Source organism: Cornus florida, unplaced genomic scaffold (genome assembly GCF_030987335.1).
Source record: "Cornus florida cultivar Cherokee Brave unplaced genomic scaffold, ASM3098733v1 CherokeeBrave_3.0.0_Hap2_Chr06, whole genome shotgun sequence".
Classification (NCBI taxonomy): Eukaryota; Viridiplantae; Streptophyta; class Magnoliopsida; order Cornales; family Cornaceae; genus Cornus; species Cornus florida.
Window position 1 is genome coordinate 105,596,577 of NW_026775576.1, and position 26,530 is coordinate 105,623,106.

At 36.1% G+C, this 26,530-nt stretch overlaps 2 protein-coding genes across 2 annotated transcripts; one reads left to right on the forward strand and one right to left on the reverse strand.

The window, feature by feature from the left end:
- The first annotated feature begins 7,628 nt into the window (after nucleotides 1-7,628).
- Nucleotides 7,629-14,543, forward strand: LOC132313663 (DEAD-box ATP-dependent RNA helicase 37-like). The gene is made up of 7 exons (XM_059812543.1): nucleotides 7,629-7,920; nucleotides 8,457-9,390; nucleotides 9,478-9,561; nucleotides 11,454-11,696; nucleotides 12,212-12,379; nucleotides 12,722-12,835; nucleotides 13,673-14,543. The coding sequence occupies exons 2-7, from the start codon at nucleotides 8,632-8,634 to the stop codon at nucleotides 14,159-14,161; spliced, it is 1,857 nt and encodes a 618-aa protein (XP_059668526.1). The 5' UTR covers nucleotides 7,629-7,920; nucleotides 8,457-8,631; the 3' UTR covers nucleotides 14,162-14,543.
- An 85-nt stretch (nucleotides 14,544-14,628) lies between these two features.
- Nucleotides 14,629-18,692, reverse strand: LOC132313664 (protein WHAT'S THIS FACTOR 9, mitochondrial-like). The gene is made up of 2 exons (XM_059812544.1): nucleotides 16,465-18,692; nucleotides 14,629-15,901 (listed from the first exon to the last, which is right to left on the reverse strand). The coding sequence occupies exon 1, from the start codon at nucleotides 17,836-17,838 to the stop codon at nucleotides 16,534-16,536; it is 1,305 nt and encodes a 434-aa protein (XP_059668527.1). The 5' UTR covers nucleotides 17,839-18,692; the 3' UTR covers nucleotides 14,629-15,901; nucleotides 16,465-16,533.
- Between the last annotated feature and the right edge of the window lie 7,838 nt (nucleotides 18,693-26,530).

A 26,530-nucleotide genomic window follows, 5' to 3' on the forward strand; every position in this document is an offset into this window, starting at 1 on the left:
AAACACTTGCTCAAAAATAAGTAAGAAAAGGACAGAATGGTGACATGGCCGAACGTTAAGCACTTGTGAAAATACACTGCAAAGCTGAAAATAGAAAACTCGAAGGAGGAAAGTGATGCTGAGCAAAAGCATTATCATTCATTACCAAAAAGGCCCCAAGGTACATAGTACGATACATGAAGATTTTTTTTAAAAAAAAAAAGAAGAAGAAAAAGAAAAAAACTGCTACTGGGTGTCAGTTTTGATGATCCTCTCCAGGCTGTAACCTGTCATTCTCACCACCATCTTCCTCTGGACCATTGAGGTCTTCTCCATTCTCATCTGCCTTATCATCCTTAGAAGGGGAGTCAAGATGAATCACTCCCTCGGCAGGCATAGGTCTGTCAGCAGTAACTGAGGAAGAGGGCACAATGGTAGAAAGGGGAAGAATGTTCAGGGGATGAAAGGGTGGGACAATTCCTGAGGATGCGACCTCTATACATTCAATAAAAATATTCTCAGCCGGGTCGCATGGTGGATTTTGATAATTATTTGGGGGGTGGATGTCCAGAGAAGCATCTAATTCATCAGGACCAGCACAAGAGTTTGATTCACCTTCAGGGGGAGAATGGTCAATAAAATCGTCTCTGTACCCTTCAGCATACCGGATGGCACTGGTCCTGGTAAAGCGAGTAAGAAGAGCTTTCATACCCCCTTCGACTCTGCCGATCATGTTCATCAAGGAAGACCGTTCGTTTAAGAGTTTTTCTGAGAGTTCGCATGAGACAACCGTTCAGCAATGAATGAGCACTGAAGGTCTCCCTTTTCGGCTTTGAGAGAGTCCCTTTCTGTCAGAGCCACACTCTTATCAGTTTTCAAGATATCAACCTCATCATGAAGAGAATCCCGTTCGGTCTTTAGGGAATCCCGTTCAACTCTGAGGGAATCCCTCTCGTTTGCCAGACCGTCTGTCTTTGCCTTTAAGTCAGCAACTCCCTTCTCTGACTCACTAAGCTTAGACTCCAGCTTAGCAACTCTAGCCTCAAGAAGATTTTCTGTTTCAACAGACCTTTTAAGGCCCACAGAGAGGGATTTAAGCTTTTTGTTCAGAGTTTCAATAGTTTTTTGAAAAGTGAACATCCCGAATAAAGTCTGCATGAAGAAAAAGAAATTCAGGTCAGACTAACTACTAAGGAGTCATAACAGAAAAGAAACACATTTCAGTGAAAATGAGAGTCACCTCCATAGCAGTGGTTGGGAACCGTTAGAACATCTCACCAAAGGGTAGCTTGTTCTGGATTCAAGGTCTTTGGGGGTCCAGAAACCCTTGTAGAAAGCAAAGGAGGTGAGGGGGTCCTTGTATATTGAGTCAGTGGGGCCAATGGTTGATCCATCTTCACGGCTGAACAAAGGTCACCATGGAAGAACGGATGGAATCGGACCAGAGGTTCTGGCCGACTCGCCTTCAGGAATGAAGAACCGGGCAGGGGCAATGGTTCAGTAACCCTGAAGGAAGCCGTCCTGATCTTTCGGGTCGGTGGGATATCACTCTGATCATGACCGCCCTCAGGTATTGGCATTTTTCCTAAACTCTTTTCTGACAGACCGGCATTAGCTGGCCCTCCATTGTCTTCAGAATTTCCAGCATCCTGAGTGCTCTCTGAGGAAGTATCGGACGAGATGTTTGAAGGCATAATGACGGGGGCAGCAGGACGGATTTCAGCAGTATGGCCCACAATAGGGTTCTCAGCATGGGTGAGCTCAGAGGGCGCATCAGCAGAACGGTTTGAGACTTGAATCACAGCTGGGGCAATCGCAACTTGCTCTGGGGCAGAGACAGCAAGGAAAGATGATGTGGAAGCAGGTGTAGATGATGATGATGTGATAGCAGGAGCGTTAGAAGGGGTGGGAGTAGGACGTCTCCTCCTGCTGAACGATGGGATCTGAATGTTCTCCATTGTAGACCCTAAAAGAGAGATGTCAGAGAGATTATTAGATGTAAGCAAATCAGTAGCTGAAGGGACATTGTTCAGCACACTTTCTTGCAAGGTGTCTAGCCTAGCCCTGCAGACGTATAAACTAGTTCATCATGGGGAATTTGAAGGCATTTACAAAGAAAAGTGCAAAAACGGGGAAGACAACTTTCACAGTGGCATTCAGTAGGATGTGTTTTCAGCTTTTTGTAGCCAGAGACAGAACATGCTCCAAAGGAAGAAGGGATAGAGAAGGATTGGCCGAGCGGAGTCTGCCAATTCCCACCAACCACGATTAAATTTCGTCTCCAACCTTTTTCAAATGAGTTTTTATCAGTGCAGATCGACCGTTTGTCAATAGGAAAGAAGTGATAGTACAAGTCATTTTGTGAAATCTTGTTAATCCGATAGCAGAGGAAAAGGTCGATAATGTCAAGATTGAGACCCCTATCACGATTCAAGAGCAGAAGGATTGAAATTACCCTAAGAAAGTTTGGGTTAACTTGTAGGGGGCAGAGCCCCAATTTGTTGAAAGCATAACAAAAGAACGAGTGTAGGGGGAACCTAATGATGTTCAAGTGAACGGCGGAGAATAAAACTTCCCCAGGAAGAAGACCCTCACCAGAGCTCTCGTCTAAGTTTATTGGGTAGACATTGAGAGAAACGTCGCGAGGAATGTAATTCTTGGATCGAATGGCGTTCAGGTTGAGGGGAGCCATAAATAAAGGGAAGAGTCCTAGGCAGTAAAGGCGTCTTTTAAGGAGAGATTTAAAAAAAAAAACTAACCTTGAAAGTTTGTAATGAACTCAGCAACGGCACAGTAGCTAAAAATCGAAAAGGAAGGACTTGCCGGAAGGACATGCCGGAGAAATTGAAAAGGATCGCCGGAATGTGCAGGAAAGCAGCAGAGAGTAGAAGCGAGAGGTAAGAGGAAGGGTGAAGGTTGAAAGACCAGAATTTATAAAGAGGAGAAGTAAAGGCAACATGGAACTCAAAAGGTCAAGGCAAAAAGTGGCGTTACAGATCTCGAAGCTTGGGTTTTTGTGCCAGCCGTTCGATTTCTCGTGTCATTGCTCCGAGCCGTCAGACCAAGATCATGTCTTTTTAATAATCTCACCCTCATTAATGAGGAAAGAGATTATTGGGGGCAGATGAGGACACCAAAATGACCCGGGTTTGGTGTGATCCGCATTGCAGAGGACGGGTCGGGTGTGGACAAACGGGATGGAGCAAGTTCGCGCGGGATGGGCCCAGGTCCATAAAGTCATTTCAAAAGCTCATGTTAAAATGAGGGAAGTTGAGTCCAGGCAAAGGGAAGCAGATAAGGCCCAGGCCAAAGGAGGTTGTAACCGTCTATAAATAAGGGAAATCGAGAGGGAAAAGGAAAAAAAAAAGAGGATTGGGAATGAAGAAATTCTCTATCTGTAAAAAGGGGAAATTCTTTGTACTTTCAATAGGTACACACTAAAGGGTTACCATTGGACTATAGGACGAAATCAACCTGAATAGAAGACAATATGCAAAACGCACATGTAGTGGGCATGAGTACCTCAACCTACCAGGGTTTTCAACACTCTTATAACCAATGAGACTTCCCAAGGCAGTATACGCTCCCTAACCATAGATCCTGAGACTCAAGCTTATATCATGGCTCATATCCATATGTATATAAAAAATCCATCATGTCTAAAGCATAAAATAAAATCCATTATGTCATCCAAATTAATTTAATGGCCTGACATGAAAATAAGGAGGACTTAACTTTCTAGTTATTTCGTTCCCTTATAAATTCGAGTAGGTAGGACTTAAACTTTTATCGGTTAATCCGTCCCTAAAATGCCACCATCCCATACTAGTGCATCACATACATACAATTCAATAATTTATGAAATAATTAAATAATACATCAATTAAATCTGAATAATATGCATAATAAAAATTAGATAATTAACTGAGCATATTATACTGCTGATACATGATTAAAATTTATAATCATATATAGAAAATTGTTAGAACAAAAGTAAACAATTTTAAACACCCATATTCAATAACAGTATGCAAATTTATTTTAAAATTTCATATTGTTCAAATCCATAGCGTATTACGGTAGATTATGCATTCTGGGATTTATCCATGTCCATTCAAATCATTTAAAGCAATTAAAATGAAATAATATACATTATGGGCAAAATAACCAAGAAACCCAAATCACAGCTAAAACCACCCTTAACATAGTCGACTGTGCCCTCAGCAAGTCAATTATACGTAGTCTTCTGTGCCTTCAAGATAGTCTACTGCACATAGTTGACTACTACTTCAATGTGACATTCAATATAATCGAATATGCGTAGTCTACTATGCCCTTCAATATAGTCGACTACTTCTTCCTGTAATTCCTTTGTTTTTTCGTCCAACCTCCATTGATAAAATTTTAACCTTCGATCTAAGTCTCATATTCTTATAATAATTTATTTTAGATGTCCTACCATGAAAAGATCAAACTTAAACAACAATTCATGCAACATAAATCCAAAAATAAACAAAACAAGAATAGGTGAATCAACCTATGAAATTCTCTGTTCTAATCCGATTCAAACATGCATAATTGTTTAATTATACTCCCCCCGTCCCATAAAAAGTGTCACTTTTAGGGAACAGTGACTCTCACAAATTGAACTGTTCCGATTCCCGAAGCACGACATTATTTTTGGACGGAGATAGTATTATTTAAGTATCCAAGAATATCCTAGGCATATATAGAAACACAAATCAAAGGGAGAGAGTAGGAGAATAACTTGCCTTCAAGATTTCGGAATGAAAACCTTAAATCTCCTTCTTCTCTGATTTTCCGGCGACTTGCACTGCCGTCAAACCTCTCTGTTACTCCGTGCTAGCCCACGCACAGCCCCTCCTTTCTTCTCTTTAGGTTCGGCCTCCTCTCTAGGCCGAATCTCCTTCTTCCTCTCTTTCACATTTTCTCTCAACTCCCTGTTATCTCTCTCCTCTTTCTCTCTCTAATAATATATATCACGTAAATAATATTTAAGCCTCCTCTTCTACATACTTAAAGAATATATATAGGCCTTCACTTTAATCCTAATCTTATGTGCATTCTACTTCTGCTAATAAGGTAAAAACTAAAAGAAAATGAAAAATATAAAATATAAATATATACAACTATGTCAATACTTGATTTCATATATATAAATATATTATATATTTTATAACTATATATATATATATAGTTATACAAACTATATAATTAATATTACTAACTATTAATTTTAATGATAATAATTATTATATTTCTCCTAATATATACATATATACCCATATATATATGTACCACCAATCCATAGGTAACTATTTGTACCCTTTTAATCTCCTATCCAAATAGTTCATGCCACCCATGGGTTTGGTCCATGACTACTCTCCATAACCATTAAAATAAAATAAAATAAAACAAATATTTAAATCATTCAATTCATAACAATTAATTAACTACACATCATCTAATCAAGTAAAAATCATACAAATAATTATTTAATTAACACACTATTTAACATAAACAAATAATTCAAATAACCACATAATCAAATAGCTAATTAATCAATTAAACAAATAGTCAAGAAATCAAATAAATAATAAAAAATACAATTAAAATAATTAATAAAATATCGAGACTATCCTTTTAAAATTAGGGGTATTACATGTTAGCTGCAGTGGATGACATTGGAATGATTTTGCAGGATTTTGTGGTCAACATATCATTTTTCATTGAACATTCGCTAGCTACTTTTTAATTTATGAATCAGCAGGCATCTTGAAGATTGTCTCTCTGTTATAATTTAGAAGGGTTACTTTCAATCCTTTATGTCCCAACTTCACATTGAAAATTATGCCACAGATGTGTTCAGAGCCTATAGGCTATTGATAGACTCTTGTAACCATGAAATATTTGTTACGTGAAATTGAAGTCTTAGTGTCACCTTAGCTTGTTTTTCATTATGAACTTTCAGAAATATCATTAAAGTTAAACCCGTTCTACCTTCTAAATGCTTGAACTTAAGAATAAATAGTGGTTAACATGGTACCAATAGTTTCGGTTAACTCAACTCGTTTCAAAAAAAAAAAAAAAAAAAAAAAAAAAAAAAAAAAAAAAAAAAGAGTCACATTACACTTTGGCTTTATTTGGATTCATAGAAGAAAAAAGAAATGAAATGATAATATTAGTTATGAAAAGAAAAAAAGAAAATTAAAAAAGATAGCAATAATTTCTATTTATGTTTGGATACATAGAAGAAAAAAGAAAATAAGTAATAACATTTTTGTTTGGATATGATAGATTAGAGAAAATAAGAGAAATGATAACAACCAAATTACTATTATATCATTTTAAATAAAAGAAATATGAGTGGAATAATAAATTTTTTTTTTTAAGTGTTGAGGGCAGTTTCAGAATAATGAAAATACTTAAATACTATCACTCCTCGCCCTATCTTCTCATTTTTTGAGAAATAAGAATGAGAGATAATTATCCTTTCCTATCTCCCCTTATGTTTTATTTTCTCTCATTTTAAACTATCTAAACACACTTAAGTCATATACTTTCTTTTCTTTTCTTTCCCTATACCTCCAAATCATCTCATCCAAAGGCACTCTTTGAAAACTGTGACACTTGTTTTTTTGGGACAGAGGGGAGTATTTAAAAAAATTATCATTGTTGCTACTTGAAAACATGCAACAATATTATGCTATCACTATATATATATTTTTTACAATTTTATCACCCCTTATATAATATGTGATACGGAGTATTCCTTTTTTTATTAAAAAAATTATATATATATATATATATTTTTAAAAATACTGAAATTTTTATAAGGAAGCCATGCGTGTATTGGATACCAATAGTCCTAAATACTACGTAATAGTACTTATTTATTCATGAATTACAAACAATGTTTGTTATTTCAACCGCATACCATTACTTCACAAATATTACAGTCTGTGTATCATGTCTTGAACATTAAATATAACAATTTTTTAACTATAATAAAACTGTTAGAAAGCAAAAACAAAACAAAGGCTCCAAAAATCCTTTTATTTATTTTTTAATACAAAAAATATTTGAGAGAATATTTCATGTTTAATTTAGTCCAAATTTGTTATGTCTATGCAACAAAACTGTTGGCTTAATTTTTTTTTTAAGAAAATGCTCGTTACAATGTCATAGATTTATTTTTTATTAAAAATAAAAAATAAATCTATGTATTGCTCTATTTCAATATATATATTATATTGAAATAGAGCAATACATAAATTTATTTTTTATTTTATATTTTTTTGTACATATCCAACAAAATACAATACATGTACAAATAATTGTCCTGATATTGATAATTCTCTCTTTTTTTAAAAGATTTTGCCATGTATCATCTCGTGTCTCTTAGCCACCATTTCTCGTAGCTTTGAAATACTCAATGAATCATACCAAAATTATAAAAATTTGATAGAATAATACTTATAAAAATAAGACTCATAATTACTAAATAAAAAAATTGAAAAAAAAAAACATGAAGGTAAAGTCTCAAAATTTTACCCATCAACACCAATTTTAACCTTCGCCATTGTTATATACTAAAAAGTCACCGTTTATTATGACGCCAGCCCAACTCGTACGGACACCATTCAGAATTGTTTGGCTGTTTTTCTCGGAAAAGTAAAGAAAGTGTGAGAGAGGAGATTTTCATTTTTGATCCCCTAGTCCAAAATTTGAAATACGCAAGACTTCTGAATCTTATTAACTACTAGTCTATACTTTATAATCTAACAACAGCAAAACCTACCTCGAAACAGATTTATTCTCTCTCCGATTTAGATTGTCGTCTTTAAAGCTAGGGTTTCTCATTGCTCCATCAAATTGCCAATAAAATCGTAGTACTCATATCTGATCCCATCGTCTGAGGTTCGTTCTGTCTCTCTCTCTTTGTGTGTGTATATATATACATATATATATATATATGAATTCGCCATCGCTCTACTGTTCATTGTAATGCCTCTCTCTCTCAAACTCAAACTCATTTACGTATCTGACGATTATTCTCTCATCTGTTTTTTTTTTTTTTTTCTTTTTAACATTTAAATTCGTGATCTCATTGTGTTTGTTTCTTCTAAGAGTTTCATCAGGTTTTGTCAATTTTCCCCCTTCGCTCTCTTTAGAGTTCCTCATCTGTTTAGTGTTTTTTCATTTGACATTTGAATGCTCGATCTGCATTGTTGTAACGGATTGTTTTTCATCACTGTTTTCGAAAGATTTAGTTTAATTTCGTGGTTTCTGGTTATTGTAACATGTTTTTTGGGGAATTATAAGGCAATTATTATTATTATTATTATTATTATTTTACTAGTTTGTGTATTGAATTTCAATTTTTACGGTTGCGACAAATATTTTTTTTTTTTTTTTGTTGTTGATTTTTTAATTGTGTTTCTTTGATTGATCAGGGTTTTGATCTTTGATTCATAGATGCAATCTACTATTTCACGAAGTGGTGAGAGGAATTTGGATTCAGAATTTTTTTTTTTTGGGGGAGTTAGTGTTTGGTTGTGATTGTGGAATAAAAATTTGAGTTAGGTTTTTAAGTTATTGTTGAAAGGAAAGGGTTCCAAATTTTCAATTATGAGGACGTCTTGGGCAGATTCTGTTACTGCAGCTGAGAATGCAGTTTCTGGTTCCGTTAATAATGGGGCTGTGGGAGATTCACAACCTGCTAAGTCTGCTTATGTTCCACCTCATCTTCGTAACAGGCCGCCTGCGTCAGAGCCTCCGGCTCCATCTTATAGTGGCCCACCATCAGGTAATAATAGAGTTGCCTACAGTGGACCTACAAATGCATCTCAGTGGGGAGGTTCTAGGAATGATTATGGACACCAAGGATATAGCGGTGGTGGCCGAATTAGTGGTGGTGGCAGTGGTTGGAACAACAGAGGTGGAGGATGGGACCGTGGGAAGGGCTTTGAGGTAAACCCCTTTGCTAATGATGATGTTGATGATGATGCAGAGGGTGGATTTGGTGACCAGGAAAATACTGGTATCAACTTTGATGCTTATGAGGATATTCCAGTGGAGACAAGTGGAGATAATGTACCGCCTCCTGTGAATACTTTTGCTGAGATAGACTTGGGGGATGCACTGAATCAAAACATTCGGTTGTGCAAATATGTGAAGCCAACCCCTGTTCAGCGTCATGCGATCCCCATTTCCATTGCGGGTAGGGATCTGATGGCTTGTGCTCAGACTGGGTCTGGTAAGACAGCTGCTTTTTGTTTTCCAATTATAAGTGGAATCATGAGGGGGCAGTTTGCAAGACCACGCGGATTACGTACTGTGTACCCATTTGCTCTTATTCTGTCACCTACAAGAGAGCTCTCTTGTCAGGTAGGTCTGTGGTTTAAAAGGATGCATCTTGGTGAATGTAAGTTATTAATATTTGTAACACTGGTCTTCATGCATTTTGACATGCAGATACATGACGAAGCTAGAAAATTTTCCTATCAAACTGGTGTCAAGGTTGTAGTTGTGTATGGAGGAGCACCAATCAACCAGCAGGTTTTCATTGCTTTCTCATACATTGATTAAACATGTGGAAGTATAGAACTGTTTGCGTGCTCGTATTTCATCTTTAAGTTTGCATTTTGCTGATTGTAGTGCAATTAATGGATAAAGATCCGCTAACATGGGAGTAGATGTAACACTCCTAATATTTTCTGATTTGTACTTTATGTTGATTCATCTATATCAGTATGGTTTTCTAGATCATTTTCTTTCTTTTTGCTTCTTTATTTATTTTTATTTTATCTTTTATAGTATAAAACCTTTTGTCATCTGTTATAATTCTGAAATGTCTTGAATAATTTTTTTAGAGAATAACTAATAAGTAGTCCAAGACTTCCTTGGACCTTTTCTATTTTTGAATTTCATTTGCCATTATATCCTTTAACTTATTAAAAAAAATATGGCATTATATTCTTTCAATTTTCCTTTCAGGTTAATTTCTTCATATTCTATTGTATTTTAGAGTGAATATGTAGTGAAATGCTACGAAGAAGAAAAAGCAAGGAATCAAAGCCAAATGATGTCCATTGCTTCTTGCCACTGTTTACAAAATTTCATGACTATTCTAGATTACACCATTTTTCAGCTTGCTTAACCCTTTAAATATTCATTCAAGTTCCAGCCGCTTTTATGATGTGTTACAGCATTTGTCAAGATAATAACTTGGAGCAGATGGTGGAAACGCACAATTTCTTTCTCTCTCTCGAACTAGCATACCCAAGTTATTAAGAATTGAGAAAAAACCCACAATTTGAATGTTTTGAATAGCTAAACAATGGACACTCTACTGGCTACCTCTATTAACGGGAAAGACATTATGTAATAATTAATAACCTTTAACAACTACAGAAAAATCACCATTTGAACGGTTTGAATAGCTAAACAATGAACACTCTTCCATTCCCCTCACTCAGTAACCTTCAAAATCAATTGCTATTTCTTCTCTTTTCAGGAAACTCTGCGTCTTCATCTTCTTCCTCTTCTTTTTTAAGTATTTGCACTTCATTGAGACTATCAAAAGCATAATTTCTATAATCATCTTGAACTAGCATATCAGTGTTGATGGGAAATGAGAGTACACCATTTGTATGGTTTGGATAACCTATGGTTATGTAAATGATGGATTCTCTTCGCCATCCGCAGTTAACGGGGATCAGATTATGTACCCATTTTAAAGATGAATTGCTATTTCTTCTCCTTTATACATAACACTCTCCCGCCACCCTCAGTTAACAGTGATCACATTATGTACCCCATTTTAAAGATGAATTGCTATTTCTACTTATCAAAAAAAGAAAAAGAAAAAAAGAAGATGAATTGTTATATCTTCTCCTTTTTTACGTCACTCTCCTCATAAGAGCAAAATGGAAACATAGGATTCAGGTAACTGATCCCCAAGTAGTTGGGAAAAAGGCTTGGTTGTTGTTCTCTCCTCCTCCTCCTAATGTATGGGCCATCTTTTTTTTTTTTTTTTTTTTCCTTAAACAAATATACATTTTGTAGTTAATTATTGTACTTTATAAGGTGTGGTTGTAAGAAATTGGTACAGAATGACAAGTTTTTACTTGCTTTACTTTATGGTATTTGTTCATAGTTGTGCAATTACCCCTAGGCCCAATGCATATTTGAATCAGTATGCATCATTTTTTTTTTTTTTTTTGAGTTCTTTGAATTTTGGTGTAAACATTAAATCATTTTATATGCTAAAGGTTACTTATTTACAATTTTATTTCTTAGGACATAGTTTGATTAACCGAGTTATCTCGTTTTGTAAGTAGTTGCTGCAATTTGGTTATTGTGACCTGATTTTAAGTAGTGTTGTTCTTTTCACTGTCAACATGTTTGAAACTAGTATTTGCTATTAATGGTTTGCTCTGTGTGGCCAGTTGCGAGAACTTGAAAGAGGAGTTGATATTTTAGTGGCAACTCCTGGACGATTAGTTGATTTGCTTGAGAGAGCAAGAGTTTCGTTGGAGATGGTTAGATACTTGGCTCTTGATGAGGCAGATCGAATGCTGGATATGGGATTTGAACCTCAAATCAGAAAGATAGTGGAACAAATGGACATGCCTCCACGAGGCGTGAGACAGACTATGCTGTTTAGTGCAACCTTTCCAAAAGAGATCCAGGTTTACTAATTTCTTTTGGAATTCATGTCAGTTTTCGATTATATGTGTTTTTCATCTAATGCCTTTTGCAGGAATTTTAATGCATATATATTTTTTTTCTTTTAGTGAAATATCATAAAGATTCTCGTTGTTCCTTCTGTATAGAATCTATAGATCAAAGTTAACCCTTTATCTTCATATAATCATTAGATAACTTCTGAGGAACTTAAACCGCCGATGTAGTTGAAAGATGAGGTGGTATAGTATCTTGACTGAGAAAGTTGCTTCTTGAGTACTGGTTTTGGTTTTCCTACAAATCCAGTTTAGATGAAGGCTAGATTTCTTGCATGCCACTCTGTTCTTTTCTTTTCTTCTCTTTTCATATGGGATATGTGCTATAGTAAATTGTTAGCATATTCTGGTGTTTGATGGTAAGGTGGTATGGGAAGGTCAAGTGAAATGTTACTGAAGATTGGCTTCTGGTTTTTTCAATGTGTTCCATCTGACAAATTTTTGTGCTTTTGGTTGGTATGCAGAGACTGGCATCTGATTTTCTTTCAAACTACATTTTTCTGGCTGTTGGAAGGGTTGGTTCAAGTACTGATTTGATTGTTCAAAGAGTTGAATTTGTTCATGAGACTGACAAGAGAAGCCACCTTATGGACCTTCTTCATGCGCAGAGAGCTAATGGAGTTCACGGCAAGGTTATACAAGCCATTCTTGATGTCTCGTGCAATTTGGACTTACCTGTGGAATATATATGTATATATATAAATATATTTGTATTGATTAGAATTACTTATGAAGGCATTTTTAACTCTGCTGGTGTCCAAGTTTTGATTCTTGATAGGAGTGGTATTGTGTTCCATACCACTGGTGACCTTTGAGAAAGAAAAAGAAAAGAATTAACTGTGGTTTTCGTCTGATTATCATTGCTTGCAACTAAACCCTTAGTTCAAAGGATGTATTTATTTGAATTCAATTTAATAGATTGTGTATAGCTAGCACTGCATTGATTCAGTTTTAATTGTCAATTGAATTTGCAGCAAGCTCTGACTTTAGTATTTGTGGAGACAAAAAAGGGAGCTGACTCATTGGAATATTGGTTGTGTCTTAATGGGTTTCCTGCAACAACTATTCATGGTGACAGAACACAGCAGGTGAGTGACAAGAAATTTCAGATACACTGGGATTGCAATCTTTCAAATATTATCCTGCAACATTTTTCCTAAGACGTATAAATCCAATTAAATGGCGCTGCAAATGTAGTAATGCTTATTTTAGTGTATAGAGAACTTGTCTAATGTCTTTGGCCTTGTTAAGTGGTACTTGGGGGCTACTAGGGAGCTGACATTAAGGTTATAATCCCATATCTAACACGCACACAGAACATTCTATCAATGTTTAAAACAACCTATTTTAGGTTATTCTTTCCTATATGTACATGTCAGCTCTGTACCATAATTATCAATGTTTAAAACAACCACCTATTTTAGTGGTAACTTGGGGGCTACTATGGAGCTAACAATAAGTTATAATCCCTTATCTAACACACACACACATACAAAACATACTCCAATTTTCAATGTTTAAAATAACCTATTGTAGGTTATTCTTTCCTATATGTACATGTTCTGTATTAGTTCAAGAATTTGTTGCGAGCTTATAAATGCAATGCTTTGTTTCTATTATGTTTATGCCTAGCAAGTCAATCTCATAAAGATTTTCAGTGAACTATTTTTTAAACACATTCTTTTCACTGGAACTTGTCATTTTATAGTTACCAGACAGGTAACCAACATATTACTTAAATTAAACATGATTGCATGTAAGTAAAACCTATTGACATATCTTTGGTTCTTTTCCCAGCTCAACGTCTAAATTAAAGTGTAGAACAGTCATTTAACACAATTCTAGCCATTGTACATCTACATATAGTTTAGATTATTCATTCTAGAATTACGTATAGTATAAGATTATAACGTGTTTTTGTGCAGGAAAGAGAACAAGCATTGAGATCATTTAAGAGTGGAAACACACCAATTCTAGTAGCAACAGATGTGGCAGCACGTGGTCTTGATATTCCTCATGTTGCTCATGTGGTCAACTTTGACATCCCCAATGACATTGATGATTATGTGCACCGGATAGGACGGACAGGCCGTGCTGGCAAGTCAGGATTAGCAACAGCTTTCTTCAACGAGAAAAATTTATCATTGGCAAAGCCACTAGCTGATCTGATGCAAGAATCTAATCAGGAAGTTCCTGTTTGGCTCACTCGTTATGCAAGTCATTTATACGGAGGAGGTAAGAACAAACGCTCTGGGGGAGGACGTTTTGGCAGTCGGGATTTTAGAAGAGAGGGCTCTTTGAATAGGAGTTGGAGCAACACAGATTATTACGGAGGCAACAATACCGGTGGATATGGGGTTCCTGCCAGTTATGGTGGGGGTTATAGTTCTGGTGTGACCAGTGCTTGGGATTAGTGTCCCAAAATGTACTGAATTTGTTCTGGTAGTATATATGTATTTTTCCACCAGTTTTTTTTTTAAGGATTATTATGTTTTTCCAAAGTGGTTGAGTTCCTTTTGATTTTTAAAGAAGGAAATGCCTTTTCCGGTGTTTCACCTTTTAGTGGTACTGATACCAGAAGAGGGGTGAGCGGTGTAATGGTTAGGTTGGTAGTACCAGACTGCCAACAAATTAGGGTCTAGCGTCTCATGGAAGTCTATCATCATTTGTGTATATAATTTTCCCCTGAAATGTGGGTGTTGTTGGTTGGGAATGGTCCTCGAGTATATAGTCTCCGTTAGATATCTTTGTGTACATGAGTGATATTCATCAAAATATTTTATGTTTCATCTATAATGCTTGGGCTCAAGGGAATATATCATGAACCTGGCAAGAAAATACTCAACAGCTCATCTAAACAGTTACAAAATTTAGTGCTGCATGCTGAAGCAAAATTGACCTTCACATCTTAAGTCTATAAACTAATGCCCCCTTCATTTCAACCTTGATTCTAATTTGATTATAGGGATTAACATGGCATTGGTCCAGGATTAGGCACATCAAATTCATTCAGAAACACAATAGTCAGTTTGTTTTTGCGTGTGTGTTTTTTTTTTTTTTTTGGCCAAAATTGGTAGATATTATTCCCTTCCAAACAAACCAACAAAATAAAGCATGCTTCAACATGGAATGAGTTCAGCATTTTGTATATTAAATTATGCTAAAATCACAAATTGTTTGCCAAGAAGGGTGCATATTGTCCTTTCCCTTTGAAATAACAATACTAAAGAACATGATAAACTCGTACAGAATATCAACAATTTAGTGTTACCTACTTTTCCTGCTAAAACGTGGTAATAAGCTGCAAGTCTTATGCTCTTATGAATAGATGTGAAATTAAGCATCCATTCAATGAATAAAGGCACGAGAAACTGATTGTGTCTAAAATTTGCACATACAACATCAATAAAGGATAGACTAGATAAACTATTCAGCTGGCCAACTGCTTGCAACTATTTTTCCAAGCACATTAAACAACTCCATTGAGAAAATCCAATCACAACTACTTCTCCAACTCAAAGTATGCTCACCATTACCAAGAAAAGTAACGAAGGAAGAAGCAACCTCTAATTCCCGGTCATTCAGTAACTCAAATACTCCATTGCATGTCCTCCCCCTAACCTCAGCGAAAAGATCAGGTAATTGGATCTCTAAATGGCGGTCGCATAAACGCAATAATGCTAAAAGCACCCCATCGGAACTGTTTCAGACAACAAATGAAGCCTCTTTGTAGTTGACTGACTTATTCACATGTCCTTATAAACCATCAATCAGACCCTTTGAGTCACATAGTGAACTACCTACTAGATTTCGGACTTCTTACTTTAGATCTATTCAAACATTCATTAGTAATTAGAAATGCGAATCTCGTTTTTCATTTTAATGAATGCATGCTAGCCAGGACCGAAAGATAGTGACTTTCTTGCCACCTCTTTCAATCTCTTGGCTAGGACCTTGGCTATAATTTTACAAACAAAGCAGGAGAACAAGCTAGATATCCCTTACTTCAACAGCACGCCTTCTTAATAATGAAAACAAACTTGGAATTAATACTTCTCTTGAACATCACCCCTCGTGAAGCTTCCCACGATTCATTCATAAGAGAACAGTTGAAATCTTCATGGACAAATTTTGGACAGTTATAAAATTTAGTACTGCATGCAGACAAACAACCTTTTAGCAAACTAGTCAACCTTTACTAGGCAACATTTGATAGTCACTGAATTAAGTGCTCCATGCTGACAAGACACCGTGTAGGTTTGACGCAAATTGGGCCTTCATGTCTGAAGTCTATAAACTTAAGTCCCCCTTCATTTCAAACTTGAAGCTAATTTGTTCCAGGATGAGGCACATCAAATTCATTCCAAACAAACTAATAACATAAATTACTGAAGAATATGACATACAATGGAAGCTTCAACATAATTTACTTAGAGATCAACATGGCATGAGTTCGGCATTTTTGTAGATTAGATTATGCTAAAAGCACAAATTGTTTGCCAAAAATGGTGCATATTGCTAAAGAACATGATAAACTCATACAATACCAACAATTTAGTGATACACACTTTTCCAGCTAAAATGTGGTAAAATTTAACATCAATGTAACATGTCAGTGTTCAGATTCAGCAGCAAACAACTAACTTAACTTGCATAGCTATCAACACTGACATTCAGATAAGCTATAAGTTAACTGCCATAAACTAATTATCATTACCTCAAGAACTGAAGTTCTTTTCACTTTTTTTGGCAAGCAGCAATTCTAGTTTTTTTGGGGGACAAAACTCTAATCTTCATCAGAATCCACCTCGACCTCTGAATCTTCTTCATCCTCACAGAATTCACCCCCACTTTCATATTCTTCCTCCTCGAGCTCTTCTTGTTCTGTGTCATCCTCCTCAACATTACCTAAATTGTCTGGCTGAGGTATCATGCCCACACCTTTACCCCGATAAAGCAATCCAGTTCTCATCACATGATAAAACTTCTCTCTTAAACCAGAGAGTGGATGAGGGTTCGCTAATTTTCCCCGCCGGTACCCTTCTCTTATTGCCACAGTTGTGGTCTTACACTTCAATGAAAGATAGAATATCCCAGGGTACCTAGTAAAAATTCGTGTAAACTTGTGAGGAAGATTCAATTCTTCTCTCAAACTTCTCAAGTAATTCCTCTTTGTCTTCTTATAAATAGTCAAGCTCAAAAATTCATGTAGAACCCCAACAACCCTCTTCTCCATAAGATCACTATTTGGGTCAATTCCCCTAGAGTCCTCATATGGTGAAATGTATGGCAACTTCTGAAACTCCTCCATCCAGGCCTTCACCTTATTCTGCGCCCCATAACCCCTAGGAAAACTCATTGGAAATCCCAATGCTGAGTATTCCCTCTTGAATTGCCTATACCCTCCACTACCACCACTACCGCTACCCAATTCACCATTCTCATGACTCTTCTGCAACTCAGAAACTGCAAACTCTTCACGCCATTGCTCGAGCTTCAAACACAACCCATTCGGACCCTTAACGACCCGGAAACAATCCGGGTACTTCCTAATGAGGGTTCTATCGAAATCATCAGGTAAACCCAAATCCCATTTCAAAGGGTGAAGTGATTGGAAAGGTACCATCTTGTTCTTCATCATCATGAGTACACGACAAAGCCGTTGGACCGTGTCGGCTTCGTGGGTCTGGAATATGCGTTGTTCTTCACTGTGCAGATTGTTGGCAATATTTGTGAGGCGAAAACAGGGCAAGCTGGGGTACCTGGGGTGAGGAAACTCTTCGAATAGAGTTGGGTATCGGCGAATGAAACGGAGGGTTGGGACGGTGAGACCGAGGAGCTTTTGCCAGTCGTTGATGGATTTGGAGGTGAGAAAACCGGTGGAGGAGCGGTTGATGGCGTCCTTGAGGAGGCAAGCAGCTTTGAGGTCGGTGTGGGTGTCGATGATGTGGTCTAGGCTTCGATTCTTGACCCATTTGAGACGAACCCTGACTAGGGTTCGACATTGTTGATGGTGGTGGTTGGAGAAGGTCTCACATGGTGTTGGGTTGAATCGCAGTATCGAGAACAATCCCTTGGTTCTGAAGTTCATGGGTATGTATACGCATATAATATATATATATATATGTACACTATAAGTACGGCTTCGGAATTGAGAGAGAGATGTGACTGTATCTGAAATGGTTCAACTCAGAATCGACAAAGAAAAAGAAGAAGATGATGAGCCAAGGAACAACATTCACACTCCTCACTAAATCAAGATTACACCTGATTTTAGGATTTAGTTTCCAAAACAAGAATTACAGACCTTGATTAGTTGATTTAGAAAAAAATTAAAAACAAAACCCATACATACAAGTTAGCAGTTGCAGAGAGAGAGGGGTGAGAGTTGAGAGACAGCGGGCCAGCGACTGAAGCTTGCGAACGGCGAACCCGAACTGGAACAGCGGGCGATGGAAACTGAAAGATATGGGTTTTGATTTTTTGAACAATCTGAAATGATATGCCGATATGGGTTTTTAACTTTTGATTCTTGCATACAGATAGATAGATAAACTGAAATATGTGGGTGAACTTCTGATTCTTGTAGATTTTGTAGTTTGCAGTTCCAGAGAGAGAGAGAGGGGGGCAAGTTCAGAGTTTTATTTATTTTATTTTTTTGAAATTTAAGTTCAGAGTTGTGAATGAGAATAGAGATGGAGGCGATTGGGGAGGATGAAATGAATTGCCCTAAATTTTTATTTATTTTTTTTTTTTTCTGGTGGCCCATCATCCATGGGCCTATAAATTTTGAGGCCCAATAAATTTATTTTTTTAAATATAAAAAGGTATAAAAATAAATTTATTATTATCATTTTGTTTTCGTTTTTTTTCCAAACAAAATTATTATACTTTCTTTTCTTTTATTAATCAACCAAATTTAATAAAGAATTAAAATTATTCTTTCTTTTTCTTTCTTTTCATTTCTATCGTAACTAATGTTATCATTTTTCTTCTTCCCCACCTCACCAGTGACTGGGCCAGCGTTGTCTCTAACACATTGGGCTTGCACTCAATATGAACCCATTGGTGGGCAGGTCTAATCCAGTCCATTAAGTTGTCAGAGGGACCGCGTATATGGAGCTCAGGCCCACAATTATTGCACCAAGATCAGCTCAATTTCTTCCAAGTACGCTAACTTAAACTGATGAATCCAATTAAGCCCAAAATTAAACTGATAGTAGTCACATTTTGCAGGCCACATTGCAGCCCAGTCCGCTAGCCCAGCCCACTAGCCCAGCCCAATGCTTAGTCCTAATTGGAAGCCTATAGCGTGTCTTTTATGAGAAGTCGAAACCTCAATCGGAGGAGATTCTTAAAGGCAGGAGCTGTTGGGAGTTGGGAGGTGTGGTAATAAATAAATGGCATTGTTATTGGTAATCTAACCCTCACCTACTCAATGCCATTTCACATTACTCACACCACTTTATTATTTAGTAAATTATATTATCAGATGCAAAAGTTAGTGTGAAGCACGTGACTTATGACATTGGAAAATAGCATTACACATTGCGACACGAAAAAAAAAAAAAAAAAAAAAATTATCCACATTAATTGCCTGGTTTCTTGTTTGTTTCTTTGTCCATTGCATTCATTTGACATTACTCAATTAATTATATTTTGTTATATAAGTAAAAAATATTTTATTTTAATAAAATATATAATTTAAAAATATTTTATTTTAGTGAAACATATGATCACTACATATTTACATGTTAGTATTTAATCAATTGAACGTATCATTAATATAACGGAATAATAAAGTATTTTTCCTATTTACAAATAAATTTTTACATAGTATAATTTAATTGTTTCTTAAGACAACCAGTTATGGCAGGCAATAAATATGAAAATATCAATTACATACACAGAGGATAAAATTTTAAACGCTGCATATGAAGTGAAAATAATGGAAAGAATAAACTCGAAATTTTTTATTTTAGGCCTTTTACTTGTATATATATATATACTTGTATTAAATGTTGGTGGTAATGGAGGAGTCATCTGCCTTAATTACAGACTCTAAATTTTTACACCCCAATTTCTTATTTCCATTATTACTTAAAGGGGGGACACTCCACTAATATCATTTGGCACTCCAATCTCTATTTTTCTTATAAATAAATTTCAAAAAAGTCCACATTTCACAAGAAATAGCTTTTTATATTTTTAATCCATATTTTCCCTTCTTATTTAGATTAGGACTCTTAGCTCCAAAATGAAAAATCCTTCAACTTCTTTCTCACGTTCCCTAATCATTTAGAGCATTCAGTTTAATTCTAATTTAGTCAATTATTTAGGGCATTCAGTTTAATTCTAATTAATATTTATTCTTTTCATCTTTTCGATTTTGTATTTGTTTCACTATCTCCTATTATGTTGATTTTGTAGATTCATGAGGTCTTATGTAATTACTAATGGATGATGACCTTTTGTCATATTAAGTAACTATTTTTATGTCATTTTGTGGAAGTCTTGGTAATTTTAATTTTGTTTCAATTTGATTATTGCTAAATAATAGAAATTTTAATTGTTGAAAAATATAATTTATAATCATTAATTATAAAACTATGATATTCAAGCTTAGAAATCTAACGTAAGACGGACTTAAATCGACTTGAATTCATTAAAAGGATTTAAGCATGATCCAATGGATCGATAAAAACTTTTGGGTTAAGTTTTTGGTAAGATTCATGAGATTGAAAAAAATAATCGATATTATTGGAGTCTGGTGAAGACAAATCTTAATCAATGTTAACGAGCAAGAGGACACGACTATTCATATTCAACTTTCCGATGCATCACTTTCCGTGACAGCTAAACGATGGCATCTAATCATCTAAATCATTTATATATTTAAGTAGATATATATAAGAATAATAAATACTCTCTTATAATATTCTATTAATGTTGACATACTTGTTAATAATTTCGTCGACCTTTGTGATCACAGCCCGACAGCATCTTACTTTAAATGTCAGTCATAAAAAGGGTGCACAAACTCATGTTTGCTTTCCCTGCTAGTTACGTATTATTTTTGACATGTTATGGAACAACTTCTTGTAACTTTTTAACCTCAAAGACAAAAAAAAATCCTTAAAAAACAATTTTAAAGGACAAAGAAGTCCTACTTTACATAAATATTTCCAATTAAGTTCTAAACTAAATAGAATTCCTATTTTACCCTTTCTATATTCCTCTCACTCTCAACCCCCTTTTTCCCTTAACCAATCCGAGAATCCATTTGAAGAACCAAAGGTTTGACAGAGCTCAGTTGGGTGGTTGACGATGACGATGACACCACACTTTTTTCCTCAAAATCTCTTTCCTCTGATTTATCTGGTTGATCTTTTTACCAAAACAGAGCTCGTTGTGACCGCCAAATTGCACGAGTTCACCAACACAGCCAAATCCTCCATTCCGAGTCAGCCGGCCAATTCTTGCCACTATCCGTCTCCACTGGCTGAGTTCAGCCTCGCTGAACTCACCGCCAGCCCATCCCCGTCGAATCCATCATAGCCGCTGTTCTCGGCTGCTGTTCCATCCTGCCAAGCCGCACCGCAAGCTTACAGTCAAGCTTCTTCTTCCATCGCCAATCAGACCATCACGGCCAAGCCTTCACCGGCCGACCCCTCCATCGCGGCTGAGCCCTCGACATCATCCAAAGCCTAAACCCCCTTCAGCCTTCCTTCTTCCTTGATTGAAGCTCTTTTCGAGCAAGGTCATCTGGTTGCCCCCCTCTGTAACGATTTTTGCGATGAGATCAGGATATGTGTGTGTGTGTGTGTTGGTGTTGGGGCGGCAAGGTGAGGAACAGAGAACGGAGAGAGGAGAAACTCACCTCACCTCATCGGCAACTATAGGTTCGATGGATTCCGGCAACCCCATCGATTCCGGCAGCGATCTGCAAATTGTCCTCGCTGGCGAATCGATCCGTAGCAGGGGGAACGGTTTGCCGCGGTGGCGGTGATTTACGACAGCGAAGTTATGGCTAATAGATAAGAGTGAAGTCAACCCCATATATCTCTCAAACTCTAACGTGGCTACTAGACAGTGGTGCTTCTCACCATGTCACTGCCGACTTGAGCAATCTATCCCTTCATACACCTTACACCGGTTTCGACGACATCATGATCGGCGATGGCACGGGTCTCCTCATCACTCACATTGGTTCCACTTCTTTTAAAACTCCTAGCACTACCTTTACATTAAACAATGTTCTTTTTGTATCTAACATGAAGAAAAATTTAATCTCCATTTCGCAATTTTGGCTTTCAAATCATGTATCCATTGAATTCTTACCCTTTTCCTTTATTGTGAAGGAACTTCGCATAGGGGCAATACTTTGAAGGGTCAAATGAAAGATGGGGTGTATGAATGGCCAGTCTCGTCTCCAAAAACTTCTCCTCTGTTAACATTTTCTAGTATTAAGACAACTTCATCTGAGTGGCATCATAGACTAGGACATCCAGCATTTCTAATTTTAAAACACACCGTTTCTCACTATCAATTAGATTTATCTACTTATTTGTCCTCCAATTTTTTATGTAATGCTTATCAATGCAATAAAAGCCATAAACTATCTTTTTCTACTTCCTCTATTATTTCTTCACAACCTCTTCAACTAATCTTCACTGATGTGTGGACTTCACCTGTTTTATCACATGATGGTTTTAAATATTATGTCATCTTTGTTGATCACTTCACTAAATACATTTGGTTTTACACTCTAAAACACAAATCTGAAGTTAAAGATGTCTTTATAAGATTTAAAGCTATTGTTGAAAAACACTTCACACTTAAAATTCAAACACTTTATTCGGATAATGGTGGTGAATATCTTGCTTTAGCCAATTTTCTTGCTACCGATGAAATTTCTCATCTCACTACTCCTCCACACACTCCTGAACATAATGGCTACTCTGAAAGAAGACACCGTCATATTGTCGAAACAGGCCTCTCCCTACTCACTCATGCTTCACTACCTTAACTTTTTGGCCTCAATCCTTTGTTACTGCATTCTACTTAATTAATAAAATGCCAACTCCAACACTTAATCTATCTTCCTCCTTTGAAAATTTTTTTGGCACACCCCCAAACTATTCAAAGCTTAGGATTTTTAGTTGTTTATGTTATCCTTGGCTTCATCCTTATTCTTCCCATAAACTTAATGCTCATTCTAAATCATGTGTTTTTCTAGGCTACTCTCTTACTCATAGTGCATACTTATGTTTCCATCCATCCACTTCAAAAACTTATGTCTCTAGGCATGTCAATTTTGTCGAGTCTGTGTTCCATTTTCGTACACGCTCCACTTAATCTCCTCGTCCACAACATGATACTGTATCCACTTGGATTCCTCCCCCTAGCACTGTTTCATTGCCACCATCATCTTCGCTGCCAGATGCCACCCTATCGAACTTGCAACCTTTCGGACAACCCCAGTGCGCGGTACTATCACTTTCTACCGAAACATTACCTTCAACCATAAACACGCTACCTCAACCATCATATTCAACCATTACCCTACCATGCCCCAATCCGCAACCTATACCCGTATCCACATCCACACCCTCTGAAGAATATGATGTTTTTGTTCGGAATGGAACATGGAAGCTAGTACCTTCTGTTTCTAGCCACAATATTTGTTGGTTGTAAGTGGATCTTTCGCACTAAACGTAATTCTGATGGTTCTATTGACAAGTACAAAACATGTTTGGTTACAAAAGGCTTTCACTAACACCCAGGAGTTGACTATCATGATACATTTAGTCCTATGGTTAAGCCTACTACAGTTCATCTTGTTCTTAACCTTGCTGTTAGTCATAGGTGGTCTCTCCGCCAACTTGATGTCAACAACGCATTCTTGCAAGGCCATCTTTCTGACCATGTCTATATGTCACAACCACCAGGTTTTATTAATCCTGACTATCCATCTTATGTTTGTAAGCTTAGAAAAGCAATTTATGGGCTCAAGCAAGCTCCACGAGCCTGGTACCATGAGCTTCACAAATTTCTTCTTACTTCCGGATTTCAGAATTCTCATGTTGATACTTTTCTTTTTGTTCTCAAAACTAGTAGTCACCTTATGTATCTTCTAGTTTATGTAGATGACATTATTCTTACGGGTGACAATGATTCCTTGGTTCAAAAATTTGTAATTTTGTTATCTCAGCAATTTTCAATTAAAGATCTTGGGCCGCTATCATATTTCTTAGGCGTGGAAGTTATACCAAATACTCATGGTCTTTTACTCTCTCAACGACGGTACATTTTAGATTTTCTCGTTCGCACTAAAATACTTGACGCCAAACCTGTTATCACACCTTTACCTACCAGTCCTCCAATCACTTTATGTTCAAGTTCATCTCTTTCGGATCCCTCTGAATATTGAGCAGTTGTTGGTAGCTTGCAATTCTTATTGCTCACACAGCCAGACATAGCTTTTGTCGTCAATAAATTGTCATAGTACATGCATCAGCCAACCACAGATCATTGGGTTCTTGTTAAACGGCTTCTTCGTTATCTTTGTGGTACGATTAATGATGGAATACTTCTCTACCGTGATTCACCACTCTCTTTACATGTTTTTTCCGATGCAGATTGGGGTGGGAACATAGAAAACTTTTCTTCTACTGGTGCTTATATTGTCTATCTCGGTCGAAATCTAATTTCCTGGAGTTCCAAAAAGCAACGTGCTGTTTCACGTTCCACCACTGAGGCTGAGTATCGATCCGTTGCGAATACAGTTGCAGAACTCAATTGGGTGTGCTCTCTCTTAACTGAGCTTGGTGTTTCTCTTTCTCGGTCTCCTGTAATTTATTGTGACAATATCGGGACCACTTATGTCTGCTCCAATCTAGTTTTCCATTCGCGGATGAAGCATGTGGCTATTGACTTTCATTTCATCCGTGATCAAGTTCAATCCGGAATCCTTCGTGTTGCTTATGTTTCCAGTGAAGACTAGCTTGCAGATGCACTCACTAAAGCTCTTCCACGAACACGGTTTCTTTCTTTAAAAAGCAATATTGGAGTCTTCAACTGACCTCCAACTTGAGGGGGCATAATAGATAAGAGCCAATTAATGGCAAAATGAATGCGAAATGAATTTCCTGTATTTTGTATCTATATATTGACTGAATGAATGCGAAGCAAAATGGCTATTCTTTTACTCTGTTTGTCTATTAATGGCGACCGGTGATGTGCAGCGACGACATTGCCACCGCCTTGTGCGTGTATATATGGTTAATTTATTCTCACTAATTGGATCTTATAATTAAATTAATTAGTTGTTGATGTTTAATTTCCTGCTCTCTATTGTTTGGTTGCTTCTTGCTCGTCTTTTTTTTCTTGATTTGATGTAGGATTGCTTAAGGGAGAAAATGGATTGAGAGGGAGAGGGAATGTGGAAAGGGTAAAATAGAAATTCTATTTAGTTTAGGACTTGATTGAAAATATTTATGTAAAGTAAAACTTCTTTGTTTTATAAATTTTTTTAGGATTTATTTGTCTTTGGGATTCAAAAGTAAGACTAGGGTGGAATTTTCTTTTCATTTATTTTGTGTTACAGTGATGCATGTTACATCACAACCTAATATATATATATATAATTGATTTTCTTTATTTATTTGACAATAATGAATATGATTATATAGTTTAATACTGTAGTTGTCACATTTTTTTATGTTAAGATTTCTTAAATGTGTTTTCCTAAAATCATCTCGAAACTCATAATGCATTAATGAAAATGCAAGAAAATTTATTGAAATAGTCTTTTACTTTTTTCCAGATTTTTCCAGAAATACAAAAGAACAAACATCTCGTTACGTAGCGTATACAAGAAACCAATCAATCACTTTCTTTCATTTTCTAACATCTTCTCTTACCCAAACACAAATTTGGTTTACATTTAATATTCCCACACCTCATCACAAAAAAAAAAAAAAAAAATGATTTGGCTTGAGTCATGATATGTGGTATTCAACGGCTCTTAATTGCATGACGTACATATATGTAAGTATATACATAAACACTCCTTGCACATGGGGTAAAGAGATGCCTTTTCATTTTGAAATTTTGTCTAGCTTTTATGAACTTGGAAGAGGGAAGTCAACTCCAGTAAATGCTTTTGTCACAACATTCATTAGGTTCAATTATGGTTTGCCCACCACTACAATAAATACAAACACCAACTAGGCTACTAGTACAATTATTTTGAATATCTCACATTCAATGAATCGCGACCTTTTTTGGCACAAGAATCTCAAATTTTGAATCTCTAAATTCCAAGCATTATTTACAACACGACGATTCGATAAGCACACAGAGGGGCGCTAGTAGGAAAAACAGAAGTATTGTATTAATAGACATCTAATACAATACTTCTGTTTATCAAGTTTAAATTTTTTCAAATTTTAAGAGTTTTTTATGCAAAAGATGTTAGTTGAACATTTTAACTCACTAATAAGTAATTAAGCATTATTCATTAAGTTAAGAACTATTATTATGTATTTGTAAAGTTTTCTTAAAAAACAGAAGATAATAGGGAATCAGTGACGACTCCTTATCATGTTCTCATAATTTTTTTTCTTCTTGTTTGAAAAATAATGAAGAGAAAAGAAATGAAAAAAGAATAAAATAAGAACTTAATAATATATGCTATATAATCTAATAGATAATATTTGGGTTCTCTTTCAGGAGATAAGTTCATTTTTTGAATTGATGTGATAAGTTCATCTTTTGAA

Bases quoted from the DNA above. Each gene is read 5' to 3' on its own strand.
- LOC132313663 (XM_059812543.1), top strand. From the start codon at position 8,632: ATGAGGACGTCTTGGGCAGATTCTGTTACTGCAGCTGAGAATGCAGTT. The intron at 9,562-11,453 runs GTTTTCATTGCT...CTGTGTGGCCAG, and splicing joins GAGCACCAATCAACCAGCAG to TTGCGAGAACTTGAAAGAGG. The intron at 11,697-12,211 runs GTTTACTAATTT...GTTGGTATGCAG, and splicing joins CCTTTCCAAAAGAGATCCAG to AGACTGGCATCTGATTTTCT.
- LOC132313664 (XM_059812544.1), bottom strand. From the start codon at position 17,838: ATGAACTTCAGAACCAAGGGATTGTTCTCGATACTGCGATTCAACCCA.